We start from the raw sequence: 27,571 nt of genomic DNA, 5'->3' as shown, positions 1-27,571 counted from the left end.
TGAGACTCTTACAAATTAGACACTTTTAAACCAGAACAAAGGTATCTACTTTTTATTTAAACTTAGTCTATCATCTCTCCTCTGTAGTTTCTGAAGCTGTTATTCATTCTAACAACTTCATCTCAATTATTGCACACGTGGGCATTAAAAGATATCAGATATTGAGCACTGCAATCAGCTGCCTTGTGGTTAACACTGCGTTAGAGCTAAAAATCGTGATTAATGATAGAAGTAAACATTTTGCTTGGAAAATATCACAATGTCTTTTCTTTATAGATTCCTATTCAGCTATTCACACAGTTACCATTTCTCATAAAAATAACTAAGCTCCAATGTTAAGTATGTCAGCAACACTTTCGTCAAGAGTCTTTGGTGATATTCTTGCCACACAGCAAGATCTCCTAATATTTTGTAACTTAACTTGCATATTTAACCTGATTTCCTGAGGAAGAGACTTCCATGATTTCACTACATCTGCTGAATGTAAGTTGAAAAGCAAAAAGTAGTTCTGCAAGCCGCTCATTTTCACTTTCCATATTCAACCATACCAAGACTTTCAAAAGTAACATATTAAAATTATGTTACCTGTCTGGTGGCCTAAAGTTCAATGTGGTTGAGCACACTCAGCGCATCACAGCTAGAGATGCAGCAGCTCAGATGCAGGAGCCTCTGCTCTCTGGCAGGCGGCGTTTGAACGGCCCTTACTGAAGGTCTGCAAGACAGACGCATAGAAAACCCTTCCATACATTGCAGGCCAGATTTCCAAAAGCTTAAGAAATTTTAAAAAGCTGCCACTTTGTTTTAGATGCTGAGACAGAAGATAAATTCTGGATAGTCTCACCCTGAGTACTTGTCTGTAGTTTTAAAAAGGAGCTATTCCACCCTCCATCAGTTCAGTCCTGCTGCCATCTGCTGTCACAAACACCCTGGTGCTACGCTGCCTGCAGAGTGTTTTTTCTTTCCAGAGTGTAAAAGAACATATTCCAGTATCGCTATTCAAAACTATCTAAAAAATAAGTGCAAATTGGTTTGTCCAGAGAAGCGTAAGGGTAAATCAGCACACTGCCACCTCCATTGCTAAAGCATCGACCCTCCAGATCCATGTATGGTTGCATCCACAGCTTATCCCAACACGAGGGTCATCCACGTGAGCAAGTATTAGCAGGATCGGGTCTAGATTCTGAAACCGTGTATGGGTTTTGATTATTATTATTAGGAAAGGGCTATGGCTATGAACTGGCCAGACTACTAAGGCTGAATTGCACCTACCTTATTCTTATGTGATCACGCAAAGAAGCTTAAACCGTTAGATTAAAACAAACTAGAAAAAGTTAAAGAAAATTTAAAACTGCTGCATAAATTAAACAAGGTCTGAAAATGAATTACTCAAATGTACCTCCTGCCTAGTTCCAGAGTTAAGTGAACTCATTAATTCCTCTCACTGGAACACTGGAACACTTTAAACCATCACCTTTGGTGGCTCCAGCAGCTTCACCTGGCTGGAGCTGCTGCCATCGCACCCCTTTCTCCTTCCCAGTGGCACTGGAGCCACCAGACAGCAAAGTCAACTGGGGGAGCTGGCCTGGAGAAATGGTAACCACACACCCACCATGGGCTGCATTAGGAGCAGGGCGAGAGGCCAAAGCAGAGACAGCTCAAGAACAGAGTCCTGAGCTGCCAATACAGCAGCTAAAACAACAAAAAGAGGCTGTCTTTTGCTCAGCCATACACCCTTTCAGGCAAAACATAATATACAGTAAGCTGAAAACAAGTATCATAGCATTTGTCACAAGGGGTATTTAAAACAATGCAAAGTGGAATTTAATTGCAGAAACTGAATGAAATGGTGAAATTCTGGATTCGTGCTGCTCCAATGGAAAAATGACACTGGTCTCCAAATACAACTCCAGTCAGATATATTATAACAAAGGCATGGGGCTTAAGCTACTTGCTGTGAGACAGCAGAGAGTAAATCAGAGGACACTGACCTTTGTTCCAGTGATTTCTTCGCATGAAACCAGTTGTTAAAGTGTTTTTAAAGCTTCTAGTTTTGTTGTTTTTTTTTTTCAATAGGCACATTACTTATTGCTCAGCATAAGCCCAATTCAATTTGATGACTAACACAATAACACACTAATATCAAACTGAAAGGCTTCCTTCCTACATTGCACCTCTGAAGAAAAAAGGTAACTCATCCTTCCCACATACACAAAGAGGCAACTTGTAGGCTGTATGCTGCTGAACTCATGTTATCAAGTGCAACAATTAGTTAAAGATTAACTTACAGTACCACCAGCACCACTACTTTCTATCTTTGCAGACATCTGTAAAAGTATTTTTCTTTAGCAGACAGGATAGGATCCGTACACTCTAAAAAATACTGAATATCCATGGGGGTTTGAGTCTCTTTTGTTTGGTTTTGTGTGGTTTTTGTTGTATTTCTCTTCCCTGCTATATCACCCATTTGATTGTCTAGAAGGAGCATATCTTAGGAAAATGTATTAAGAGCATAAGATATTGCAACATGCAAAGATTATACCCTTTTTTACCGTTTTAATTGAACTTCTTGATTTTTCTTCCCAAACATTACTGCTCAGCTCCATTGTGCAATGGACATTCGCTTCTCTTTCGTAGGATCCAAATATAAGTAACCTGAAATAGAAAAGCCTATAGTAAGAATTGTAATACTATTACATATATCCCAGGTATCATATTAAAATCACTCTATTATTATGAGCGCGTACGCACAGAGAAGTCCAAAAAAAAAAGATTCCATAAGCACAGCTCTACATCAAAGGAAAGACACTGCCACCCTCTAGTGGAAGAACTCCAAAAATATCAAATATAACTGAAAACCAAAAACAGCCACAAGAGTCTTCCACTCTAGTCCTAAACTTCATAATACACTGCAGCATTTCTTGGTTCAGGAGCGTTACTGTAGATTAAAGTCACAGTTTACTAATGCTTACGTTGCTATTTCACTAAATTGGAAACCTCTTATATCTGTAATTTTTTTGTAACACTCATAACAAATGAAAGAGCGGTTCTTCATTCACAACACCCTATTACAGAAGGCTATAAAGCTTTTTAGGCAGATAACAGTACTATAAAAGAAAAAACAAACTAACCAAACCAATAACCTTTAGGCTATAGAACAGAAACAAAGTTGTACACAGCTTATCCCACAGTAGCTGGACGTAGATATATTTTGGAATAAAAACTTCCAACAAATCTTCTCTTTTGAAAGAGGCAGTAGATTTTAATTCCCTCCCCAAACTTCCCATACACATTTCACCCAAAGTGTCTCATTTGTGATTGTGAAGTGTTACACAACCTTTTAGATGATCCAGACAAAAGCTGTCAGAAAAATATGTCAATTTTCTCTGTTCATCTTGATGTTGCTAAATAATGTTTCTAGGCTAAATATTTATGATCAAAAAGCGCCTAGCCTTCCAGATGCGGAAATAAGTAGTAGACATACTCTGAAGATTAAGTAAAGCTATTGAAAATAACTTTCACCAACAATTAGAATTGGTAAAATCAAGCCGACCCCGGGGAAAACACCTCTCTGGCTATGCCAGTTCTCCAGCCTGCACTGCAGCAAGGAGAGGTAAATAAAGATTTGTTTTCTATGCCTCTCTAGAAAGATTTTGTCTAACTGGCTTTTAGCTGAGTACATGAACGCATGGGGGAGATGCTGGGGGAAGATCCCATTTGGGTTGGTACCCAGCACACCTGATGTGCCAAGTGCCGGTTGGTCTTGGCTCAATCAGCGGCTGTGTCCTGCAAGGCCTCGTGCTCCAGGGAAACTCCACAACCAGCAGCTGCCAACCCCATCTCCAGCTTGACCTTCAGCGCTCATTTGTCTAGACACTATTGATTTGATTACTATAAGCAGAAATCCAGCCTCAGAACCAACTTTGTACTTTGTCTGGACAAGACTAAGTTGGTTCAAGGTTACTTGAACTGACAAACTCAAGCCACCTTCACTTATTTTTAAGGCATCCCCAGCAACCCTCTGTGGCTTATCCATTCTGCTTTTTGGTAGTCACTTCTGAGTAACACAGTTTTTCCTCTGTCTGCCACAATCTGTCACACATTGATATCAGCCAAGTCATTAAAGCTTTTCCACGGCTGGTCACTGGTTGCATACATTGCATTTCATCTTATGGTCACCTAACTTCACAAGACGCAGGGAAGGGACTTATGAGCAATTATCATCAGTGTTGACAGGGCAGTAGAAATTCTCCCCCAGCTTTGCAAAGGAGAGAGAAGCAAAGTGGGACACAGAAGGGGAAGAAAAAAGGCAGACAACAAAGCTGATAGACCAAAGACAGTTACTCAAAGCATTCAGAGATACAGAAAAGACAGACACACTCTGCAGGGAATTTTTCCAGGAGCACTTACTGTTCCTCTAAAATATCAGCACAAGCTATTTGGCTGTTTTGTACTGGTGGCAGCTAAGATAGAACAGGACAAGAGGTAGCTCCCGGCAGGAAGAAAACATCATTTTCAGCCAGAACCTTAACATAAAAGTCACACGGAAAGCAATTAACCGTAATGAGATTTCACCTTACATTAGGTTACCAACACTCAACTTGAAAAAAAACATACTGCAAAACAACAAAACTATACGTTTAAATTTTAAAGAGCAGCACTGGCCTGTGGACACTGTGCTGGAGTTTGGAATCCAATTTCAGAAAAACAAAAAGGGGACATTTTAATTGCTACTATACTATAGAAATCTTTGTTTGAATAACACCTCCAGTAGCATGCAAACAAAGGGACTATATTCCATAACACAGCTACAGATAAAGATTGACATTAAGATTGTTATAACACACTCAAAACAACTGAACATTAAGGAGATATCTATACCCCGTTGAGTCAAGAACTTCAGCAAGTCTTTCTAGTCTTTGGGAAAGGAGGATGAATAACACAGCTATTGAGTTTCCTGCTTTTTGTAGGATGATGCTAAAGAACTGATCCGCAAATCTAAAAACAATCCAGTGTGTGCAGGCAAAGTTCACACCAACCTTCAGTAACATTATTTATTACCAGATACATAAAAGCAAGCTGAATTTATTTCCTTTACAACTCTTCCTTAATTCTTTTAATTTCAACTCTGGCCTCTGTTTGTATTTTAGGAGCTGAAATTAGCAGAATATTCACCAATTTTTAAGAATGTCAAAAGCAGATTCAATATTCACATACTTAAATAAGGTGCTGCTGCCAAACACTGGAGTCCACTTGAAAACAAAAGGAAAAGAACCCATAAAACTCTAAATTTGAAAAGTCAGTCTTGGTAACATTAGGTTATCTGCGCTGTTTTACTAAATTAGTATCTTAGGAAAATTTCCTTGTCCACAAAGGTTATCTACTGAAACAAATGCTGATTTACAAAGCCCACTTGATGACAGTTTTGGAAGACTGTTGTCACCTAATATAATCACAGTTTATAGGTTTTAAGAGTTTCTTCACAGTGTATATTTAAAAACAAATCAACAAACCCACCACAAACAAAAACACCCCCCCCACAGAGCACATAAAAGCAGCATGTTACTTTGTTTTTCCTCAAAAATGTAAGTGAATGAGAGAGAACAGCATTTTTGCAACGGCTGAGTTCTGTGAGGGTGTTGCACTTGTACAAGAACTTACATTTTTAACAGGTCAGACAAAAATTTGCAAAACATATTCCTTACTATTTACACCAAAGTTCCCATCCTTTAATTCAATTTTCAAAATGTACAAAATACATTTTTTTCTTTCAATAGCATGACAGCAAGAAAATTAATATGGTCAAGCCTGCAATTAGAAAGGAAACAAGTGCAAAAAATTTAAGTATTTGGTCACGTGAATAATATAATGAAATCAAACTAGACATTTAGGATATACAAAAAGCTTGCTAAGTGTTTTATCACTATAGTTTCACCATTGTATTTCAGACTTAAGCAGAAGTAGCAGAACTGTTACAAGACTAGACAGAATACAACATCAGCGGTCAAGAATCCTACACCAAATTCTGTACACAAGTCAAAGATTAGTTACTGTACCAAAAGAGAATATCAAAACTTTCTGGGGCACCGAGCAAAACCACAAAACACAGCAAAATTAAAGTGATCTTTCATTTCTGGAACGAGAATGTGTGGAGCACTGCATTGCCAAAGAACCGCTGAGAATGGTCCCAGCACCTTCACACCAACTCACATAGAGAGGTGAGAGAAAGGGGAAATGTCATTATTACTTGTGTATATTGTATATTTCTTTTTTTACTACCAAAATCCTCTTTCAGCTTCTGCCTCGTCACCATCCTCAGGTACAAACTAAGCAAGAGTATCTACTCATAGGGGGAGAGCAGTTGTAGTTTAGTTCAAAAAAGGATGGGATGGGTGGAAGATCTGAGGAATGACCATGGGACGCAGCGTCAGACATCTAGACTGAGAAGTGCCCGTTGAGATACAGTTTAAGTGTGTGTTGAGAAACTCAAGCTGCACAAAATAGCCAGATTAAGTCAGACCTGAAGCTTAAAAGACCTGACAAGCCAGCAACTGCCTCCTCTCTCAGCCATCTGATAAGCATCTGTGACAGCTGGAAATACTGAGAGGTCAGATGATGATGTCAAACTCGGCAATCTGGCTTCTAAAAGGTAACGGAAAGAAACACAACGCTAGTGATATCTTGGTGATGTTAGACAGCATTGCAGATTCAGGAAAGCTATAGTATTTAAAAACATCGCTTTCCAAACCTAAAAAACCAAACCCTAGCTGCACATGACTTAAGGTAGTTATTTTGAGCCCTCTGATAATAACTGAACAGAAATTGGAGACTGACTATAGAGAGAGATCACAAGTTCCCTTAATACGGGTGAAGAGGAAACATGCAGAACAGCCAAGAGGCGTGCGGAGTCATTTCGTATTCGTGGATCGTTCACAGATAACATATCACAAAACTAGGGAAACAGGTAAGCAGCAATTTTATTACCATAAATAATCACTGCTGTGGCCCACACAATCCTTCGAAGCAGAAGAATATTTTCTTCTGATAAACCACATTAGTATAGCAAATAACAGTTCAAACAGTTGTACGAGGCTACAGAAAAAAAATGGAAAACAGAGCTCATGGTAATACAAGCACTGAAAAGAACAGGTTAAAGAACCTTGCTGCAAAAGAGTTTAGTTCATAAAAAGCAGAACGGCATATGAGCAGATCAAAGTCTAAGCACTGCTAGGATAAGATCTAACATAAACCAAGAACTAAGAGGTCTGACAAAAAAAACCCCAAGAACCCACACACCTTTTCTCCAGCTTTAAAAAGAATGTTATTTCTTTTCTCCAATGAAGTAGATTTTATTTCTTTATTTCTTTCAATTATTTTGTTCAATACCAAGACAATAAATAATGCCTTATAAAAGTTATTTGGATTCAACTAAGTAGGACTGAATGAAGCAATTATTTCTTTTTGCTTACAACATAATACAATAGGATAATTACAACATTTATACTGTCCTGGAAAGATTCACAGTTTGGTGTGCCAAAAAAACAAACCAACCAAACAAAAACACACACAGGAGGCACAGATCAGCTTGTAACCAGGCAAAATTCAAACGAAAGGCAAATGCATGTGCCCACACACCATGCAGAAGTGCCTGAGAAACTTAGTGAAACTGTTCGTTTTTGCTTAAAAATACACATTTCTTGATTAGAGCTTAATCACAACACCGAAGCTGCTACTTCTTGAATCAGAACAGGCCTACAATTACAACAAATTTAAAGAGACGCCTGTACTTGCTTAGTCAAAGTGAGCAAAAGACCACAAAACGTACCTCGTACATTCAATTAACGTGACTTTTAGTCGACCTTCTGCCAGTAGAATATCCTGTATACAGAGGTCTCGGTCTTCATATTCATCAGGAGGCAACACTTGAAATGGAAAAAATGGCTTAAACCTGAAAAATATAGAAGAGATTTATCTTAATTCAAATGCCACAAACACCACTAACACACAGAAATTAAAGGCAACAGGATTACATTGAAACTTGAACACCCTTAAAGAGAAATAATGTCATTCCTACATATTTGTTGGTCATAAGGAACAAGTAGAAGCTACTAAAGCTTTTGAATGCAGAAAACTGGAGAACATATAAATAAAGATAATTCCACAACAATAAATTTGAGTTATATTTACCAGTGCAGATAATTTTGAGGAAGTGGTAAGCTGATCAAGTCATGGAATATGTTTATGATTGTAAATGTGATTTAATGCAAGAGTCCTTTTGCTGTAAATATCTTAGCAGGTCTTTAAGTTTTAAGTTCATCTGTATAAAACATCACAGCACTGAAAGGCGAAAATGTAGCAAGATGCTAAAGCGTAAATTTTTATGACATTGCTGTACTTAGAGGACTGGCAGACCCTGATGAACAGTACACTTCAGTTACACAGATTGATACTTCCCTCATCTTGTGAAAAACACTTGGTTGCTCTTTTGAACCAGTCTTCTTCAGTTAACATAAAGATATTCTAAAGGTATTCTAAATGTTTGCCCTGAAGCTTTATTTCCGTCATCGCCGCATGTGATTCACAGGAAAAGCAGTTCGTGTTCGAGATAGTAAGATATTTACCCGTTATCTCACCACATAATTCTCCCTCTTTGATTAGAATATGCTGAGTTATAAATACCAATTTCAGTTTTCAGTGATAGTGCTTCAGCGCTGGCCGCAGCCGCGATCTGACTCAGACACGCAACCCTAACAGCAACACGACCCTTTCTATTTGCAAAGCAGAAAGATATCACGGAATCTGCGCCAGCATTTACATAAAGTATTTGAAAAAGCACTTGCAGGGTACTCCTCCTCTCTGTTTTTATTTATTGCTCCCATTTCCTAGCACTGCCCCATGCCTTGGTTTTCGTCCCCTGGCCCCAACACGGCCTCCCAGCGATTATTTCTGTTGAAGACTTACAAATAGCAGGACACCAGCCCCATCGCCTGCAGGATGTATCTGCCATTTCATGAGAAAGGAGCCTTTCATAAGGACTGTTTGCTCAACCAGACGCATCTGCTTGTCACATTCAGAGATCACAATATGTTCAGGAAACAGTCACATGGATCTGAACCGAGGAGTTTTAGAGATGCAAATAAATAATGAAGCGCCCTTTAAGTGCCGGCACACTCGTTGGGAGGGAGCCCGGTGCCCCGATTCCAGACACTTGGTTTCTGGACGAGCATCAGCCTCATACAGAGCCATGAGAAAGACATTTCTTTTGTTCTCCTTGTGAATAAATACAACTCAACACTCCAGCTCTTTTCCTAAAATCCAATTCAACTCCTAACTTTAATTTGGTTCCAAGTTTTCTCCCTCATTAACTCCACCAGGAAGGAACAGGCTTCAAATTGGTCAAGTCAAAACATTTAAGTTAAAGAAAATAAACCGAATAAATTATTTACGTCTACGTATGAAAAATGTGAAGTGATTAAATCACATCAGCCACTCTTTAGGCTTATAAGCATGCCATAAACAACCAACCCAAAACATTCCTACTTGGTTTGATGTTTTGCTCATAATCTTCCTTTATAGTTCTTGAATTAAAGGCATAGTCAGCATCACAAGAATGGGGAAAATACCACCAAGACAACCCCATTATTTTCACTTTACAGATTCCTGAGACCTGCAGCCACTGCAGGGCTTGGCCACCTCCCCTCAGCACGAGCAAGGGTACCTGCTCCTTTCAGAAATCATTTCTACCACCTCAAAATACAGATTCTAGCTCAGATGTTGTTAGGCAAAAGGGAAGAGTTAGGCAACCGCACTGGAAAATAATGCCAAGTTTTGAGTGAGTAGATACTTGTAGGTTGTTTAAGGTTTGGTTTAGTTTTTTGTTTATTTGTTTGGGTTTTGTTGTTGTTGCTTTCCCAGCACAAATAAACAACATTGCAATTAGTACTAGCAACTGCCCATATACCTTGTCCCAAAAATCTATTAAAAAAAAAAAGGTTTTCCACAGGAATCTCAAACTAATGAGCATCACTGGGAGCTTCAGTGAACTACAGAAACAAGATATCTGGAAGGCAGAACAAAGAAAGAGGGTCCATTAGGTTACCATCACCTCTCCAAATTTCTGGAATACCAGGCTTACAAGTGTTAGTAATGATCAGGTCTTTCCCCTACAAATACCATAAAACAGCCTGCTGGCTATTTAACAAAATCACACTGCAACCTTCTGCTGCAGCATGGAATGACAAAATGATCCTCGGTACAAGACACTTTGTGGTAGATTAAGACAATGTTTACTATAATTTTGATTTCTAGTATCAAAATAGACATTTTAAAGTTAATACAACAGTGAATACAAGAGGAAAAAATCTAAAATACCAATAAAATATATATATATATATATACACAGACAATAATATACAATAGGCAAAACACTTAGCTATATATGCTGGACTGTGCAGCACTGGTTAAATTTTCTACAAATATGGGATGAAAAGCAGTCTCAACATTTTTAATTTACAACAAGCACTTATGTTGACATTCTTAACACTGAAACTAATTTGCAAAATCCTTAGCAAAAAAACCCTAACACATTACCTACTTCCACTGGCATTAGTAACATGCAAACAGCTAAATATCTCACAATAAGTGCATTTTTAGTGTTTGAGTGCTGCTCTAAAGTCTTCCAATTTTATAACACAGCACTTATCTGTTTAGGGTAATTTACTAAGAGCTTGTACATTTCCAAAATTGAACATCGGACAAATTACTATTTCAAGTAGATTTCAATCATCTAATAGTTAAATGAACTGTTGATGGACTATTTAAATACAAGATAATCCAAATCTATTTGGAAAGATAAAACCACACACAAGGCAACCAGCAATTCACGCAGGCATCCCAGGTTCTCCCATCTTTTTTCCCTGTGACAGGGTGTCTGTGAGCTACTCTACCTTCTAAAAACCCACTACTATAATACAGAACTTATTTTATTAAATACCTTGTGCAAATAACCTTGCTGTAATTTCTGTAACAGCTTTAAGAGTGTGTTTTGCTACCCTCTAATAATTAGTCCATCTTTAAAGAGTGAAAGTCCACCAATAAATTCCTTAAGAGAAATTCATTATACTGATGACGAAAGAAAAGATCATGCAGCCTACCAATAAACCTCCATTCTAAAAGTCCATAAAGTAACCTGGACAGTAAAATAAATGCCTGATTTTCTCTCATCTGGCTCTCTGACCAGATGCTCATCACAGGATTCTCAGTTCCCTCTCTTAACTTCAACCAGTAGCCAAAAAAGTTATATAAAATCGGTGGACATCTGTCAGTAGAGAACAAGCCCATAACAAATGGTTCACAATCGGTCCATTCCATTTCAAGCCGTGACAATGGCATGGGAAAATCCAGGAGATGCTCCTGACAGTACAACAGTTGAGAAAATGTTACCAAAAGGCACTTAGGAGAAATATAGTACCAGTTTAAACCAGGTTCTCCAAGGCAGATTTTCATTGCAACTATATTAGGCCCCTTTCGAGTAGTGTCTGATGCTGCTACCTCCTTATTCAAAAAGGTCAAAAGGCAAAATTCATGCTCGTGTCACAAGTCCTTGACCAACAAAGCAGGACAACACCAACCCAATCCATATATCCAAAAGCCTCCTTTTCAATTCCAAAGCTGCCAAATGATACTAAACAACTATCAGATGCAAGGTAGGTTTTGTGGGGGAGAGATTTTTTAATTGTCTTTAAACCACATTTGTTAAGCCTTGGTAAACTCTTCATGTTCCCCAGAAGAACAATATAGGCGCACCATAACTACTGTAGAAGAAAAAAAACCCACACCTTATGTCCCTGTCTCAAAATTCTGTTTGAATATGTGATGCTATTAAAGCCTTTAAAAGTATCTTAGATGCTTAGAGTATGTTATCAATTTGTTTTTAAATTAGTCTCCCTCCCCAAATTGATCATCTTATTTGTCCAGAAGTCTAAAATGCCAATAGCACACTTATGAAAATGTTAAAAAACTAACATTTCAATTTAATAATATGAAGAGGAATAACCACAAACAAAGTGAAATTTTAGCAAGCGAAAAAAACACAAACTATAAAGAATAATATTTAAAAGCAGCTGTCAAGTAGCAAAAGTGTTTCTTTACAAACAAGAACAAAAAAATCATTTCACATGAGAAATTGCATCAGATGATAACACTGAAAGATAATTAAGATAAAGTTATTCAATGAATATACAGGATTAAAATTATGGGTATAGTAGCATAATACTGAACTCTTCCACATGCAAAGCACAGCAAACCCGTTCCCAGACACCATGCATGGAAAACCTTCCCACTCCATTCCTGCCGCATTTCAGAGTCACTTCAGCGGCTCAATCGCTCTCCTCTCATCACCACTTCACTCAAAGTCAGAAAATCAAAGCTGCATCTGAAGAAAGAACCAAACTCCAAACAAATCAAGTTAGTTCCCTTCATTTCGGGTGTTTTCAGCCCCTGAATAACACTATTCTTCCTTCTCAGTCCTGTGGAACTCACCTACTTGGAACAACACTGTAATTCAGTGGTTTAGTTTTAGAAATGTCTGACCTATATTCCCGTTTCATATTCAGTACTCTGTGATGATTGTTTTGTAGTCCTCAAGCCAGCTTGTAACAGAGGAAAGGAATCTTTTATACCTTAGTTTCAGTTAATTAATCTATTACCGAAATTAACTGCTCCCACCAGTATGTACTTAACTACAATAATTTTAGTTACATGACAAACTATTAAGAACAGGGAAAAAGAAAAATTCACTATCTGGCCAGCGATAAAGAAGCCCCTACATGTTTCTGTTTGTTGCATCTGTTAAGAATATCCAGAATTACAGGGCAAAAATAATTGTTAAGGGCTAAATACAGACGGGAACAAACTGTGAAAGGTCTTAGTAGCCCATTCCCTAACTGGAGAAGCAGAAAGACTTACGGCTTCATTTCTAAAAGCAGGACCGAGTTAGGATTTTGTAGAGGTTTTACAAAGTAGTAAGAACACTTTCCTAGAAGAAGCTCTGGGAAAAGTTGTAAATTATTTTCTGGGTTTCTAAAGGAACTCTGATGTCTAAAGCAGTTGTCTAAAAATTACTGGATATGTGTTTAAGACCACATTAATCACTTGTATTATATGAATTCCAGCACTACTTTACTGCCGTAAAATAAGATGAAACTTTGTCAGGTTTATGAAAATTTTAATTGAGTTACATTAACCATTTAAACCTTAATAAACAAGGCAAAAAGACTTCAAGTCTCAGGAGAGCCCATCAGCTAAAAAAACAAGTATGTTTATTATAAGGCTACACTGTGAACATAGCTAGACTTCAGGTTTTGTTTACAACTCTAAGTAAAAATTAAATCAAAATCTAAATTCAGACTGTGTTTAGTAAAGCATCAATATACTTTCCGAAATGCTACTGTATGCAAAGATTCTGGTATCTAAAATATTTTTAAAAGAATAACTGCTGAATGTATTTTCAGTTTGGGGAGGACTCGAAAGGTTCAACCAACTACAGAACACAACTCAGCCATTTCTACATTGCCTTTTTAATCTGATTCACAGAACTACAACCCATGAGCTTATTAAATACATATATTTGAAAAAAAGTGATAGACACCAGATATTTTAAGTCATAAAAAAGTTTTCTATTCTTACATTGTGTGTAACTTCAGATGAAGTTTACTCCTACAAAAATTCTAGAATATTACAACCCACTCCTAAAAAGGGAATGATCACATTAATAACATTTTAAAAGTACTTATGAGCAAACATTGGAGGCTCATTAGGTATTATAATGCAAACAGCTTATATCATTCTTCACACTGAAGATAAAAGAACAGAATTCATCCTTAGTTTGAAAAAAATATCAGGGACAAAAAAAAGTTCCACCACTGTTTTCACTGATTTCACAAGGCAAAAAGCTGCAGAAGTGTCTTAGTATTCACAGACAGAGCACTTGAGCAATTCAAACTATACTCTTATTCAGTATAGAAATATAATTTCAGTTTTACCAACACCCATGAAAATTTGGCTTACAAATAACCTGGAAAACACTGTGATGAGAGAGTAGGTTTATTTTCTAGGCAGTTTCATGGAAAAGTGCAAATCGGTTCTAGCACTCCACCCACTGTGTTACAGGATATTCTGCCACAGGCATGTGGGAGGCTCATACACATAAGTTCTCAATATATGAACAGTCACTTTTTAAATCAAGACCTCAAAAAAAAAGAGGCGGCAGCAAAGACTCTTTTTTTTCTTCAAAGATGTTTCACACATTTCCAGATTCTTATTATGGTGATATCAGTATCCGTGAGGTATATCTCCAATCAGACAGTTAAAACAAGCCCTTTTATAACTTTAAGACCCACTCTACAAGAACAGATAAAAGAATAAATGTGAATAGTCAAGTAGCTCCTTCCAAAAAGGCCAGTAGAATATTTTTTTCTGCTTATATGACAGAAGTCATTGTAAATACAGCCAGGAAAGACTTAAAGACTTTACACTGCTGTCTGTATTGAAATAGCCACAAGTGAAAAAAGAAATCTTGAATCAGGTTTATCAAAACTGCTTTCTTATCAGCACAAACAAGACCAATTTGACCATGCACAGACTTTTTTGCATTTCAGGAATACTAGTTTCCCAAATTCTAAATTCCGTAGCTGCTGAAATAGCTTAGTTCACGCAGTCAATGCAAGCTTGATCTCCTTAAGCTTCCACGTGGTAGTGGTTTTTTTTAAATTGTATGTGACCAAGCTGAAAGCCAGCTGTTGGTTCTAATTAAGAGAAAGAGATCAAAATCCTGATATATTTCAGTCTCAGACTGGACAAAGACAAAATTTCCCTGTCTGACCAGAAAGCCTGAATCGTCGTGGCTCTGCTCCAAATGGGACACGAGACGCAGAATACGTTCTTGTTCACGTAGAGCTGGAAGAGAGGCAGCCCTACCAGCAAGCAGCTTTTAGGCTTTCAAGGAGAAAATAGCAGGAGGAACCCCCTGAAAACGAACAAATTTGAGCCACCCCAAAATTCTACCTTCAGCCAGTTCGATTAGAGTTTAGTTCCCGTAAGTGATGCTAACAAACTTCTCACTTGAGCATTATATTCTCCCATAAGGAGGTCTCAAGTCTCTCTACAAATATCATCTCTGCAATCCAGTCAGAGGAAAATGATGTTCTAATAGAAGCCTGAAGTCCATACACATAGCTCGTTCATCGAGCTCAAGAGTTTTAATCCTCTGCTCTGAACACTAACCTGCATCCATACAAAAACTGACAACATTCTCTTAGATCACCCAGAAAATGTGTCACTGCTGGAAACAGTCCGTCAGCTGTAAACCAAAAGTGAAAAAATATCTGTATTTGTTATGAATTTGAAACATGATGGCTTTCCAAGGTTTATCCTTACTCCTCCAGTCAGCTTCAAAAGTACTGAAACTACAGAAGCTTTTCCTCTACGTTTATCTAGTCATCTCTAAGACAAAAAATGGTCCAATTCACACCCTTAAAGTCTTCCAAAGTGTTGGAGACAGTGTCACTCAGCATTAGGAGGAGCATTTTCAAAGCTGAGATGACTGGTTCACCCTGAAATTGTAAATAGCAGGAATCAGAGCTCAGCTTTTCTGACTGCAGTGCTGGGGACTGATGGGGACATACCACGATACACACTTGCCAACCGTCTTCCAAGCAAATGTGTCACCATTTGAGAGTAACAGCATTTTATTAATGGGCTTGTGCTGTAAACAGGGTTACCTAACACCTGGACATGACCTGTGGCACCACTGTTGACCGGCAAATACAGGAGGGGATTGCAAGATTAATTAACAGGACAGGTCCCTGCACTTTGCAACTCCTGCAAGCTGAAGCCGGGACTGGGATTCCATTTGAAAGACACAGCTGCTCAAATTACCATAACCTTCTCCCACACCATCCCCACCATGAATTTGGATATTTTCTCTAATTTGCCCTTCTTTCAAAGGAACAGGAAGAATAAAAAGGGAGAGAAAAAAAACCTGAGCTTTTGTAGTATTGTTTTAAAACAATAACCATGACATTGCTGTTCCCACCTCACCTCCCCTTGTAATCCACTGGGCTCTCCGCCTGGCAACATTAGAATCTGTTTTGTTTATTGCATTAAGTTTTGTTAGCAAGCATGCAGAGTAATTCTTTACAAAAAATACAAACTGTTGTGAAGCTTTCAGAGTTACACTGCATCATTTCCACTGTTGAATTACTTAGGAATTATTCACCCAGCCAGATCATTCATAGCAGAGATTCAAACAACTCCATGCAGCCTTTTGCCATGTCACTGCAACACTATGATCTTCCATTTCTACTGTTCCTATTTTAGCTCAGGCAAACAAGAATAATGGTTTAAGTAATTTGCTACACAAATGACATTCATGTAAAAGTCCATTTTGGTTCTTACTACACAATGGCTTACACTTAAAATACTATATAAAAGTATATTTGACAGGATATTTCTCAAAGGTTTTAGCACCATTTAAAGTATTTTACATTTGTGGTATTAGTTATTGTAATTAGTAGTATCTTCACTTCAGTGACACTTGCAAACAAAATGTGACATTGTACTTAATACCATTATAAAACCAAATTGCAGTATTTATAGACATTTCCTTCTGAATGGGCATTTTTCATAACTGTTGCCATTAAAACTGAGAAAGGAAAATATACTGAAAGTTAGCATTACGAATGATAAGAGAGTAATGAACAAAGTATAATCTGTGGGTGTCTAATGGAAATTATAACATTTATTAATTTCTGTCCCATATTAAAATTTTGTAAATTTAATCTCAAATTGTCCTTATAACTTTTATCATTCAAGCAGCACAAAATTGCTAAAAAAAAGTTTACCCGAAAGACTATCCTAATTTAATTTTATGCTAGTCAAATCAGGTAATTAATTACTGTCTGAGTATGTGTAACAGTCTGATTATCATCAGCTGCTCTCTGTAATACAGTCTTTATTGCAGACAGATTTTTACAACATCTGATAAACCTTGAAAAATGGGAAAATTATGTCATGAAAAATACACAGTGACACAAAATAGCTTTAATGGAGAGGGCTGGGTGCCCTGCTCCTCACAGACTGTTGCACTGAACTACAGTGTAGCTGCAAGCTGAACAGAGGAATTAAGAAACTATGAAAGTTGTTCCCATGTAGTTTTAAGGCTAACATGAATTTAAACAGCTAAGTGGGGTGGGGAATGAAGTAGCTCTCCAGAGCCCAACCCAGAGTTGAAAACAATTTCTGCCTTTCATTGCACAAAAAATAAGTGTTTTCCTGTCTTTCTCCTCTGCTACACCCAGCAACCCCTTGGCAGCATTCATAGCCATCTATGGCCACAGGTCTATTAATAAAATGCTGCCAGGTCCTGCAGTAAAGAGAGATGCTCTGGGCTGCCAAAGCCAACTCAGCATGTCCCCACCTCGATAGGCAGAGCCACTTCAGAGCACCCGCACCCTGACACCACATACACAACCAGTTCACTGTTGGTTGGGCACTTCAGTCCTACTGCAGAAACTTCCTTTGCAACACGAACAAATCCATCAACTGAAGTCTTCACCGCAGATTTTTTTTTTTCCCCACTAATTTACTAGATACACTGGCTGGGATCACTGAACATCCTGAATTGTAGCCTGGAGTTGACTGGCTTGTGAAACAACTGTTAGACAGCGAAGGTAAATGACAACAGGAAAAGTTTCCAAAACTTACATGGATCTTCCTCATGCCCCTCAACCGAGATGAACACACCAGCAGTAAGTTCTTTAGCTTAACCAGAAACTCAGTGACTGCAGCAGAAACTGCTCAAGAAATTATTTATAAATTCTGTGTTCAGTTTAGTATTGCACAATGAACCTGACAAATGTTTATAAAATAGTGACTCTCAAATCTCCTTCACACCAGCTGGCACCCATACTCACTTCCAAAACGGGAATTTAACCACGGTTATGAACAAGTACTCCTCAGCCCTCAAACATCAAAACAAACACTTTCAAGAGAGCATTTTTTCTTACTTGTATAAAATACTGATATTCATGTATCACAGAATCACATTTATAATACTGGATCATTGCTTTCTTCTGGATAAAAGCACTGTTTGGGATCATCATGTAGAGGTTTTTATAGTTCCACAATTAATAGGTTTTAGCACACCTGGGTAGCACAAATTATTAACTTAACAAACCGCATAGGTATGTAACATTCTCTCCATACTCATTTTAGACAATAAATCTTATTAATCATAGAAGAAGTTTTAAAATTTAAAAGTCTTTTCCTACTCTCTAAAGAACAATAATATCAAGAAAAATCAAATGTTGAAATGGTTTTAAATCAAACAAGTGTGAACATGAACTGTAAACACAGGAGCACATCGGGTGACTTAAGGCAATCTCTGCAGGAATGCAGAACAAGCGGTTTCCCATAGAAACCCAGCAACATGAAAGGACTGACTCCAGTCAGGAAATCAGCAGCCCAAGACTAAGCTTCACCATCCCTACAGCACCACACTGTTTCCACCACAACTGCTAAAACCTATTGTCTTTGCTCAGGCTGCTTATTTAAGTATCATTTCCTAACGAAAATATTGACTATTTCACATGCTTAATATATATAAAATGGGTTCTAGAAGAGACTCATGCATTTTGACATCCAACATGCTATTGAGAGCTCTATCAGCTACCCGTTTCTACAGGTAAATTCTGTGCCTCTGTTCCCTGAAGTAATGTCCCGCAAGAAAAATCCAGTGTTCAGTTTTGTGTGACAGGTGGGGAAATATTAGCCACACTAGCTATCCACAGCAACTAAAAATCATAATACAACCTATAGAAGGTGATTCAGATTAGCCCGACTCTAGTGCTCAAACACATCTACCTGCTCCAACAGATGGGATCAGAGCCAAACTCAGACATTTGTTGGATGCCTACAGTCCAGCAATGTGATTAACTCCTGTATGCCCTGTATTTCCTTTGAAAAGAAAGGTTACCTTTCAAAAAATGAAAAAGTACTAATGCTTATTTCATATTTTAAACAAAATAAATTAAAGCTATACAAATTACGACAACTGAATAAAAAGAAGTACTTGTTCACACTGAGCAGCCAGATCAGATTTCAGGTGAGCAGCAGAGTGAGGTCTCAATTCTAGGGCACGCAAACACCATGATGTACCAAATAAATCTTATTGGATTTTTTCAGAGCCTTCATTCACTATCCACATGAAAGAAGGTCACTTCAGGACTATGTAATTTTTAAACACAAAACAAAGGTGTTAAATGAGGTAATTTTCTTTCCATTATTATTGCACAAAGAATCTTTTATACGCTGTTTCAAGCACGAGAAGTTGAAGGAGGCTTTATTTTCCCATCAGACCAATTAACCTTAATGCTTATGGGATGGATTGCTACCTACAGCAAACACAAACAGTAATCAGCATAACTTATTCTTCTGTCTTAATCTCTCCCTTCAACTGAGGGATCTTTTTTTTGTCCCTAACTATACCCATGGTCTCCCAGTTTCCCCACTAATCCATCTCAAGTCGGAAAGAAAAACAAAGTAACAGCTGCTGACTAATCATAAGAAAAGGCTCACTCTAACCTGAAAAGAATGCCACCTGTGTACTGAGAGATGTCCAAAAAGTAGCTGGTCATTCATTCACTCTGACTTTATAATGAAAAATTTCAAACCAGCATTCTTTCAGAATTACATCTTTCCAGAGAGAAGGCCTGTGAAGGGCTGGAGCTGGGGAAGAGACCAAAAGATTTCAAAACCCCTAGAACCAATAGGTTTTGAACTTGATATCTACATAAGGTGATTTACATTCATGTTTTGTAACACATATGTGTTTCTTCGGCTTAAATATTTAGTGAACCTCCAGACATAATGTATATCTGAGACAGACCACTCCTAAAGTAAAGACAGTAAAAAGCTCCACACTACAAAAAGCTTACTTTTACACATGTAGCACCCTTGAAGAAATGAAAATATTTAGCGTTCTGGGGTTTAGTTTTGTTTACTGTGTGTCAGGTTGCTTATAGATCCATTTATCTAACTCCTGTATGAGTAAGAAAAACTACTTGTCCATGCATAACAATCTTCCAAGCATGAAACTACTGTCTACAGACAGATCTGCTGGTTCCAATTATCACCACATTGCCATTAGCAGAACAAGTCTTTGTGCTGGCATCAGAGCATTAACTCTCTGGAACAGTCTGACAACCCACAAGGCTCACAGTGCTGCTTTACCAGCCATTTTTGCAGAGCAGAAAAGGACTCAGATCCTGGGTTGTTGATGTTGTTGGTTTAGGTTTGGGTTTTTTTGTTTGCTTTTAAATGCTTCTGTATACTTGAAGATTTGTGCACTTTGAACAGGCATGGCATTAAAAAAAAGGCAAAAAAGCATTTTTTTTCAGCAGCAACAGGAATGAGAATTTCAAACAGGAGTGCCTGACAGCTTTAACTAATAAGAGAGATTCGTATCAGAAGCACAGTAGAAATTCACTCAGAAGAAGAATCTCCATATCCTCTCCCTTTGCAGAAGCTGTAGAGAAAGTAGGTGTCTCTACTGGCTGCTGATTTCTGAAGTTAAGACAAGCTCACAATCTCAATCTCTACCATTGTTTCTGAGTATAACCTCATCATATGAATAATATATACCTTTTTAAATTATACTTTTTCCAATACCTCTATTACTATATTATGAAAGCATTTCTATTATAAAACACACTTCAAATCAATAGCTACTTATATTACTACCTAAGTTTTCAAAAAATAAGAAACTGCTGTGTAACACTCAAAGTGCATTCTCTAATGGTAAGTTAAAATAGGCTTGTCTAATGGTTCTTCCCAGTGAAATTCAATATAGCCCCAGCTTCCAAATAAAGCATGGAATTATTTAACGTGACTAACTATATTGCAAATGATCAGTTCTAAGGATAGTTTGTGTTGAAAGAGACCTCAGGAGGTCATCTAAATACCTGATATAGAAATGTTAGAAGTAACCCTTTGTGAGATTACTATTCCACTCTGTAGTAGCGTGTCTTACAATAAAGCAAAGTATAGTTTCTCCAGCAGGCTAGTATCAATACAAAATATTAGCTTTTTTTAGTGTAACAAACTCAGAAAACAAGTGTTCTTGAAATGTACAGAACTGCCGCACTGCTTAGGCAACACCTAATCTGCTTAGGATCTAATGGATGAACTTGCAAGACCCCACATTTAGGAAAAAAAAAGGCAAAAAAACCCACACAACACAGCAGCTGCTAGATTTTTTTACCCTATTAAGAAATACTGTGAAATTAATTCTGGAAGGAGACTAGATTGCGAGTACTTCCTCCTCACCTTTTACATACACACAAATTGTTTTGTATCTTCGTGACGGCAAAGGGTATTTTTATTCTCTAGAAAGAGCCCAAAAGCCAAAGCTCTCCAAAACATATGCAAAGCAAGATCAGGACCTGTTCAACACAGCTAGATAATACAGCATAATTAGTGTACCTATATACCTGATAGGATGGCGGAGAACATCAAGGTTGCCACCAATAAGCAGCTTAATACTAGGTTAATGAGCAAGCTATAGCTTGTAAGAGAAGTAATGGAGATGAACCCACGACTACTGCAACAGCACCAGCGAGCAAGGGGATAAACTCCTGAAATAGTCTTTACTCCATTTCTAAATAATAAATGCTAAGGCAATGCTAGCAAGTACAGCTTTGTGCTAACCACCTTATCCTACTATTAAAAAGGACAAGATATAGAGAGTTAAAACCAATATGAACAATGTCTACAATACTTCTAAAGAACTGTTTGAGTGTATACACGAAAAATAAAAGCTGGATAGAGGCCTCTAGATAAACTCCACTCTATGCTGATAATTATCTACCACCCTGTTCTAGTGAAAGAAACCTACATGAAAAATCCAGTGTCAAGTCAAGCCAATGGGCAACACCGACTAAATGTGGTTCCTGAGAGTACCAGCATTAGAGATGCTGGGATAGTGAGAAAAGTGGTGGGTCGGTGGCCACCCTGCACAACACCAATAGTCGACATCATGAACAACCAACAGGGAAGTCAAGGCTTTCCATGCTCATTCCCAAGCTCTATACAACTCATCTTAGAACTAAAAAAAGGTATAATTTAACTAGTTAATGCAAGTCACAATACAGTTGGGGATTGTGTAGAGCCAAATAAATGATACCTACAACTCTCCATTACCTTACTGAAGTTAGGGCTAGTTATAAAAATCCATCTTGACTCACAGTTACCTAGTTTCTCAAGAGTGCAGCAGAACTCTTGTGTATTGGAGAAGGAAAAAAACCCCACAACACGTCATTTTAGATCTTCCTCACATCTGAACAGGAAACTTCTGACAGACCACAATGCTTTCAGAAAAGCTGTGTGCATTTCTATTACAAAGCAACAAATACATTAAGATTAAAGTTAGCTACAAGACACCAGTAACCCTCACTATTACCAATTGAATAGCATGCACAAATCTGTTAGCAATGATGTCTAAAAAATTTAAAAATAAAAGTCTACCATTCCCTGAATTTTACCAGCAGCCTTGCTTCCAGAGATTTAACCAAATTCTACTACACAAGATAATAATTGCCATTCAATGGCAGAGCAGCTTCAAAATAGGTTGTTTTGCCACACACAAATGCATTCTTAAAGCACCAAACAAAAGTGATTACACACTATTAGAATAAAACACAAATTACTATTTGTTTAGACATAACGTGCATCCCTCCTTTTACAATTAGTAAGCAATTGCTTTTATAGAGAAAATTGTACATAAAACACTAAACAAACTTTAAAATGCACTAATCAGTTTCTACTGCCTCCCTTCATATGCATTTAAGAGCACATCAGGAATGCAAGATGCCTTTTTCTGCTTTCAAGCTACAGTTACACACATTGCACAAAGTCACTCCTAGTGATGGATGATACAAAACAAGATCTCACTAATTTCTGCTTTGCTACATAGAATTTTGCACATAACTGGAAAGAATACAAAACTATGTGTGTAGTAATTTGGCTGTAGCAACAAACAATACATGTGTGATGACACCACGCTTATTTTTTTTAATGCAGTATTTTACAATTAAATATGAGGGAAGAGGGTGTGTCCTTTACAGGAACTTACTTATAGGATATTCAAAATCATCTGTGAGCAAAAGTTCTTCTGCCATTCGCTACCAAGTAAGAACTTCTATGAGTTGCCTAATACAAAAGGCAAAGAAAACTATATATTTTAATGCTACTTAGCACCTTGAAACAAGATAAAACTTCTTTGTGGACTTCAATCTGGAAGCTAGCAGGGTTACAAAGTTCCCCTTTAACCAGCTAAAATAATTTCCTGAGCTCCAAGTGTGTTTGTTTACAAGGTTGTAATTACTGTTATTCAAAGATTTATTTATGAAGTTACTTGAGCAAGAGCAGGGAGACATCAAAAAGGTTTTGAACTACACATGGAAGCAAACACTGACTATGTACTTAGACAAAAGACATATACGGCATAGGAAAAAAATGGGGAGAGGATAAGCACATTCCCTGTAGATGAGAAATTGTTAAAGCTTTAAGTAAGGTAACAGGTCATTAAGCAGTTGTGAAACCCTCCTGACTTCTGCCTATACATTCTTTGCTAAGGAAAATATTAACATACCGTAATCCCAAGCCAATGTATTCTTACAAATTCTTCTAAAAAATACCAAATTGTCATCTTATCAGCAGGGCGCTTGATTTTCCAAATCACTTCTCTATATCAGCTAAATCATAACATCTCAACTATGCCACCACATAAAAGTCTGTTGTTACCACTGAGCTGTTAGCAAGTTTTGCTTGTCTAGGGATCTACCTGCATAAACTGATACATGCATGTGGAGAATACGTGTTTTCAGTCTGTGTTCCACAAAACCATGGGCAACTGTGGACAGCTAGAGGTTCACAGACAGCTACAGGTTTCCATGCAGGGTCCGTGTTTCCACTTGAAGATTTAAAGGCAAAGTTCGAGACGGGACACCACTGACCCATCTTCCTTCCTTAAGACAATTCATTAATGCGCATTAAGCTTAGTGTCCTGCCTTCCCCCTTTACAACACAGTGGGTCAGAATGACATGTTTAGAACACAGTATAATATTTAAATGCCAAAAGCACCATATGGAGGGTTTGACAATGTTGCATTGAACATTTGCCACCCTATGCTACCAACCTACTATCTAGTGTAGAAAACAGACACGACACTATTCCCTTCTCAAGCATTCACAAATTCCCAACTCCTTATAACTTAAAGGGAACATAGTAAAATAACAGTTCATTCTTAGTTTTACGATAATTTATGTAGCTTTATAATAACTTATGCTTCCTATAATGAGCTCAGTGTCAGTTACCTTCTATCCTCACCCTTCTTCCCATTTCTGTCACAAACATCGTGCCCTGCTTCTTTCCTTATTCTCCCCTCCAGTCCCTTTAACATGTCAGTGACTCACACATGCCTTATCCATTCTTTCTGGTACAGAAAGTTTGAGAAATATGTGAAAAACTCGTTACCTCTAAATGATGAGAGTGCCCTGCTGCCCAAGTGCATCTCCCTGAGGAAGAATAAAGATGACAATCCTCCTCTCCTGAAGGGGAGGAGCACATCATCATTGGTTCCACAGGCACCCTAAAAACTTGTCTACAGAGTGTAAAGATTGTTTGCTCTACTTGCCCTCTGTAGGTAGGCCAAGAGTGCTACTTCAGGCTCTTCTCCACGGTTAACAGCTTCAGTCTCTTTCCAACACAGTGAGAGAATGGAAGCAAACTTGCTCTTGACAGCTGCCCTGCTGCCCAGGATTGCTGTCTTCCAGAGAGCAATTCAATACCTCAAAACCTGAGAGGATCACCACGTTACTCGAAGAAGCTACTCATTGCCCTGTCAGGGCTTTCCAAGTCTTGGATATTTTACATGTTCACTTTCATGAGAACTCCTAAGAGTTCTATTGCAGAAGAACTGTCTGAAGGAGCTGTAAGAATTACATCACTGCAAAGCTAATTACACTGCAAAATTCAAATAGGCATTTTCAGTTACTCATCTCTGATGAATTTCAGAGAAAATGCTTACTGCAGAAGAATGCGGTAAACAAAATAAAAATCCTTACCTAACACACAACACAAGCTACAAAGAATAAACAAAAGAGAAATGAAACATGGTATCCTAAGAGTGGTAAGACACATGACAGAAAGAGAACATGGGACCTGAACAAGGAATGGTGGGACATTCAACTAAGGGTGGAATCAAAGTAAAGATGCCTCTTCTGCTACAGAAATCACAGAACGGTTGGGGTTGGAAGGGACCCCTCGAGATCATCTAGTGCAACCACCCTGCAGGTTCACCTACAGGAGGTTGCAAAGGATCGTGTCCAGGTGGGTTTTGTATATCTCCAGAGGAGAGCCCATGAATATCACTGAACATTTCATTATATTCACTATATAATGCAGTTTGTACTGCAGTGTGTCCATTTATAAAAGAAAACATACAAAAAATCTTAGAGGCCCCTCAAAGTTTTACTTACCACAACAGTGGCAATACCTCCCTTAACAGCTTTTAGATTTCTCCAGTTACTGTAGAAATTCAGCAAACCAGAAAGGAAGAGGACACCATCTCTCATGGGATCTCAAAAATACTCCCTAGAGAGTGAACTTTATTCCTTCTCACATTAAGTAACAACCACCTTGCCTCTATAGGTAAGCATAAGCCACAAATCTCATCCAGGTGGCTCACCGGTGGCAGAAGCCTGGGAGAAGGACACCCCAAACTGTACACATTATCCACAGAGCCACCCTTCTATCTTTTACAAGGAGGGATATCACAGTCCTGTTGTTAGACACCTAACAGGATCCCGGCATTTTTTGATATCTACTAATTCTGCCATTTAGTTACATGTCCGGGGCACGCCACAATCTCACAGTGCAATGGGTTCTTCACCTATTATAAATTGAAATCCATACTTACCTTAATGGAAAGCTTTCTACATCAGACAAGCAATGTACAAGCTGTAGAAATGCCAAAAGCAATCTGTTTTTATTTACTAAGAGCAGAACAGCAATTCTAATGGACACCACCAAAAGTAACATCAAGGACATGGGCCGTCTTACCTGATTTTATAGTTGGGTAAGGTGTGCTTGCGCTTAATCACTTTCCTGAACTGGTTCACAATGATTGAATTGAGCTGATGCACCGTCCTCCCTTCAAACAGCGACTTGGCTTCGATCAGTATCAGTGGGTCATCCATAAAGGAGAAGGACCAGTGCGTGAAGGGCCGGCGTGTGAAGACCAGCTTCAGCCTCCCCATCACCCGGGAGATCTTGACGAAGAGGTAGGCCGACTTGCCAAAGACCAGGTCGGCATCGATGGCCAAGTGGAAGCCACCGTTGTACTCCAGGTCCACCTCAAAGCCCAGCTCCTCCGGGCAACCCTCTTCATTGCAGAGCACCGGCCGAATAAGCTTGACCGACTTGAAGACAGGCAGGACGTTGCCGAGACAGACATCTCTGAGGCTGAGCCCCTCCAGCACCTTCCCCGCCACCTTGGTCTGCAGCAGCTCCTCGAACTCCACCTTGATCTTCTTGGTGACCCAGTCCCTGACCAGGGCCGTGTCCCTGAGCTCCCTGAAGAGGAAGAGGAAGATGGCATTGAGGAACTGGCACGTCTCCTCCCGGGGACAGGGGTCCGCAGGGGGCTCCGGCTGCTGCTGAAGTGGCGGCTGTTTGGCGCTGGGCTCCGGGCCCGGGGCGGCGGCGGGAGCCGCGGCGGCCGGCGCTGAGGCCGGGGCAGCTCCGGGGACCGGCTCCGGAGCCGCCTGGCTGCCGGCCGGCTCCGAGCCTTGCAGGTATTCCCTGAGGGTGGAGTCGGGCGCGACGCGGGTGTAGATGGTGCCGGGGAAGCCCGTCGCGGGGGGCTCCGGCTCCCTCCTGTACAGCAGCAGGAGCTGCAGCAGGAGCGTGAGGAAGCAGCCGGCCAGCGCCGAGAGCAGGATCACATAGACCAACAGCATCCTCGCCGCCCCGCGCCCCGAGCGCGCTGCCCTCACCGCGCCGCCGCCACGGCGGGGGCCGCGCCCGCAGGCCGGCGTTTAACGGCGGCGGCCGCCCGAGGCCGCCTCATCCGGGTCCCCCCACCGCCCTCTCCGCGGCGGCGGGCAGGGGGCGGGGCGAAGGGCTGTGCCAGCCAACGGGAGGCGCGGCGCTCCCCTCCGCGCGATCCCATTGGTAGAGACGGGAAGGCTTCGCCGGATACGTCACGGCACAGCGCGGTGTGGCGTCACAGCGCGAAGGGCGCATGCGCGGGCGGTGAGGCTCCGCGGCCGCGCTGTGGGCGGGCCAGGTGGGGGGCCGGGTACAGGTACACGGCACCTCGGGAACTGTCTTCAGAGCGGGACAGGGCTCTGTGGCCACCGCCTGTGAACGGGAGGGGCCGTGAGCGCTGTTTTGGGTGCCTCGCCATGAGGACACCGGGTGGGCAGTTCACCTGAGCACCCCCGGGTGCCGTTC

General features: G+C 39.5%; 1 protein-coding gene across 1 annotated transcript in view; it reads right to left on the bottom strand.

Annotated features, from left to right (window-relative positions):
- PDZD8 (PDZ domain containing 8) overlaps positions 1–27,227 on the bottom strand; it is a 59,322-nt gene extending 32,095 nt beyond the window's left edge. Inside the window, exons 1-3 of the mRNA XM_021295471.2 lie at positions 26,177–27,227; positions 7,823–7,945; positions 2,550–2,652 (exon numbers count right to left, since the gene is read on the bottom strand). Coding sequence (XP_021151146.2) covers positions 2,550–2,652; positions 7,823–7,945; positions 26,177–27,075 — 1,125 coding nt within the window. The 5' untranslated portion in view covers positions 27,076–27,227. The remainder of the gene's footprint in view (positions 1–2,549; positions 2,653–7,822; positions 7,946–26,176) is intronic.
- Positions 27,228–27,571: the final 344 nt, after the last annotated feature.

The sequence above is a fragment of the Columba livia genome, chromosome 6 (genome assembly GCF_036013475.1).
Source record: "Columba livia isolate bColLiv1 breed racing homer chromosome 6, bColLiv1.pat.W.v2, whole genome shotgun sequence".
Taxonomy (NCBI): domain Eukaryota; kingdom Metazoa; phylum Chordata; class Aves; order Columbiformes; family Columbidae; genus Columba; species Columba livia.
This window is presented reverse-complemented; position numbering and strand designations above follow the sequence as displayed.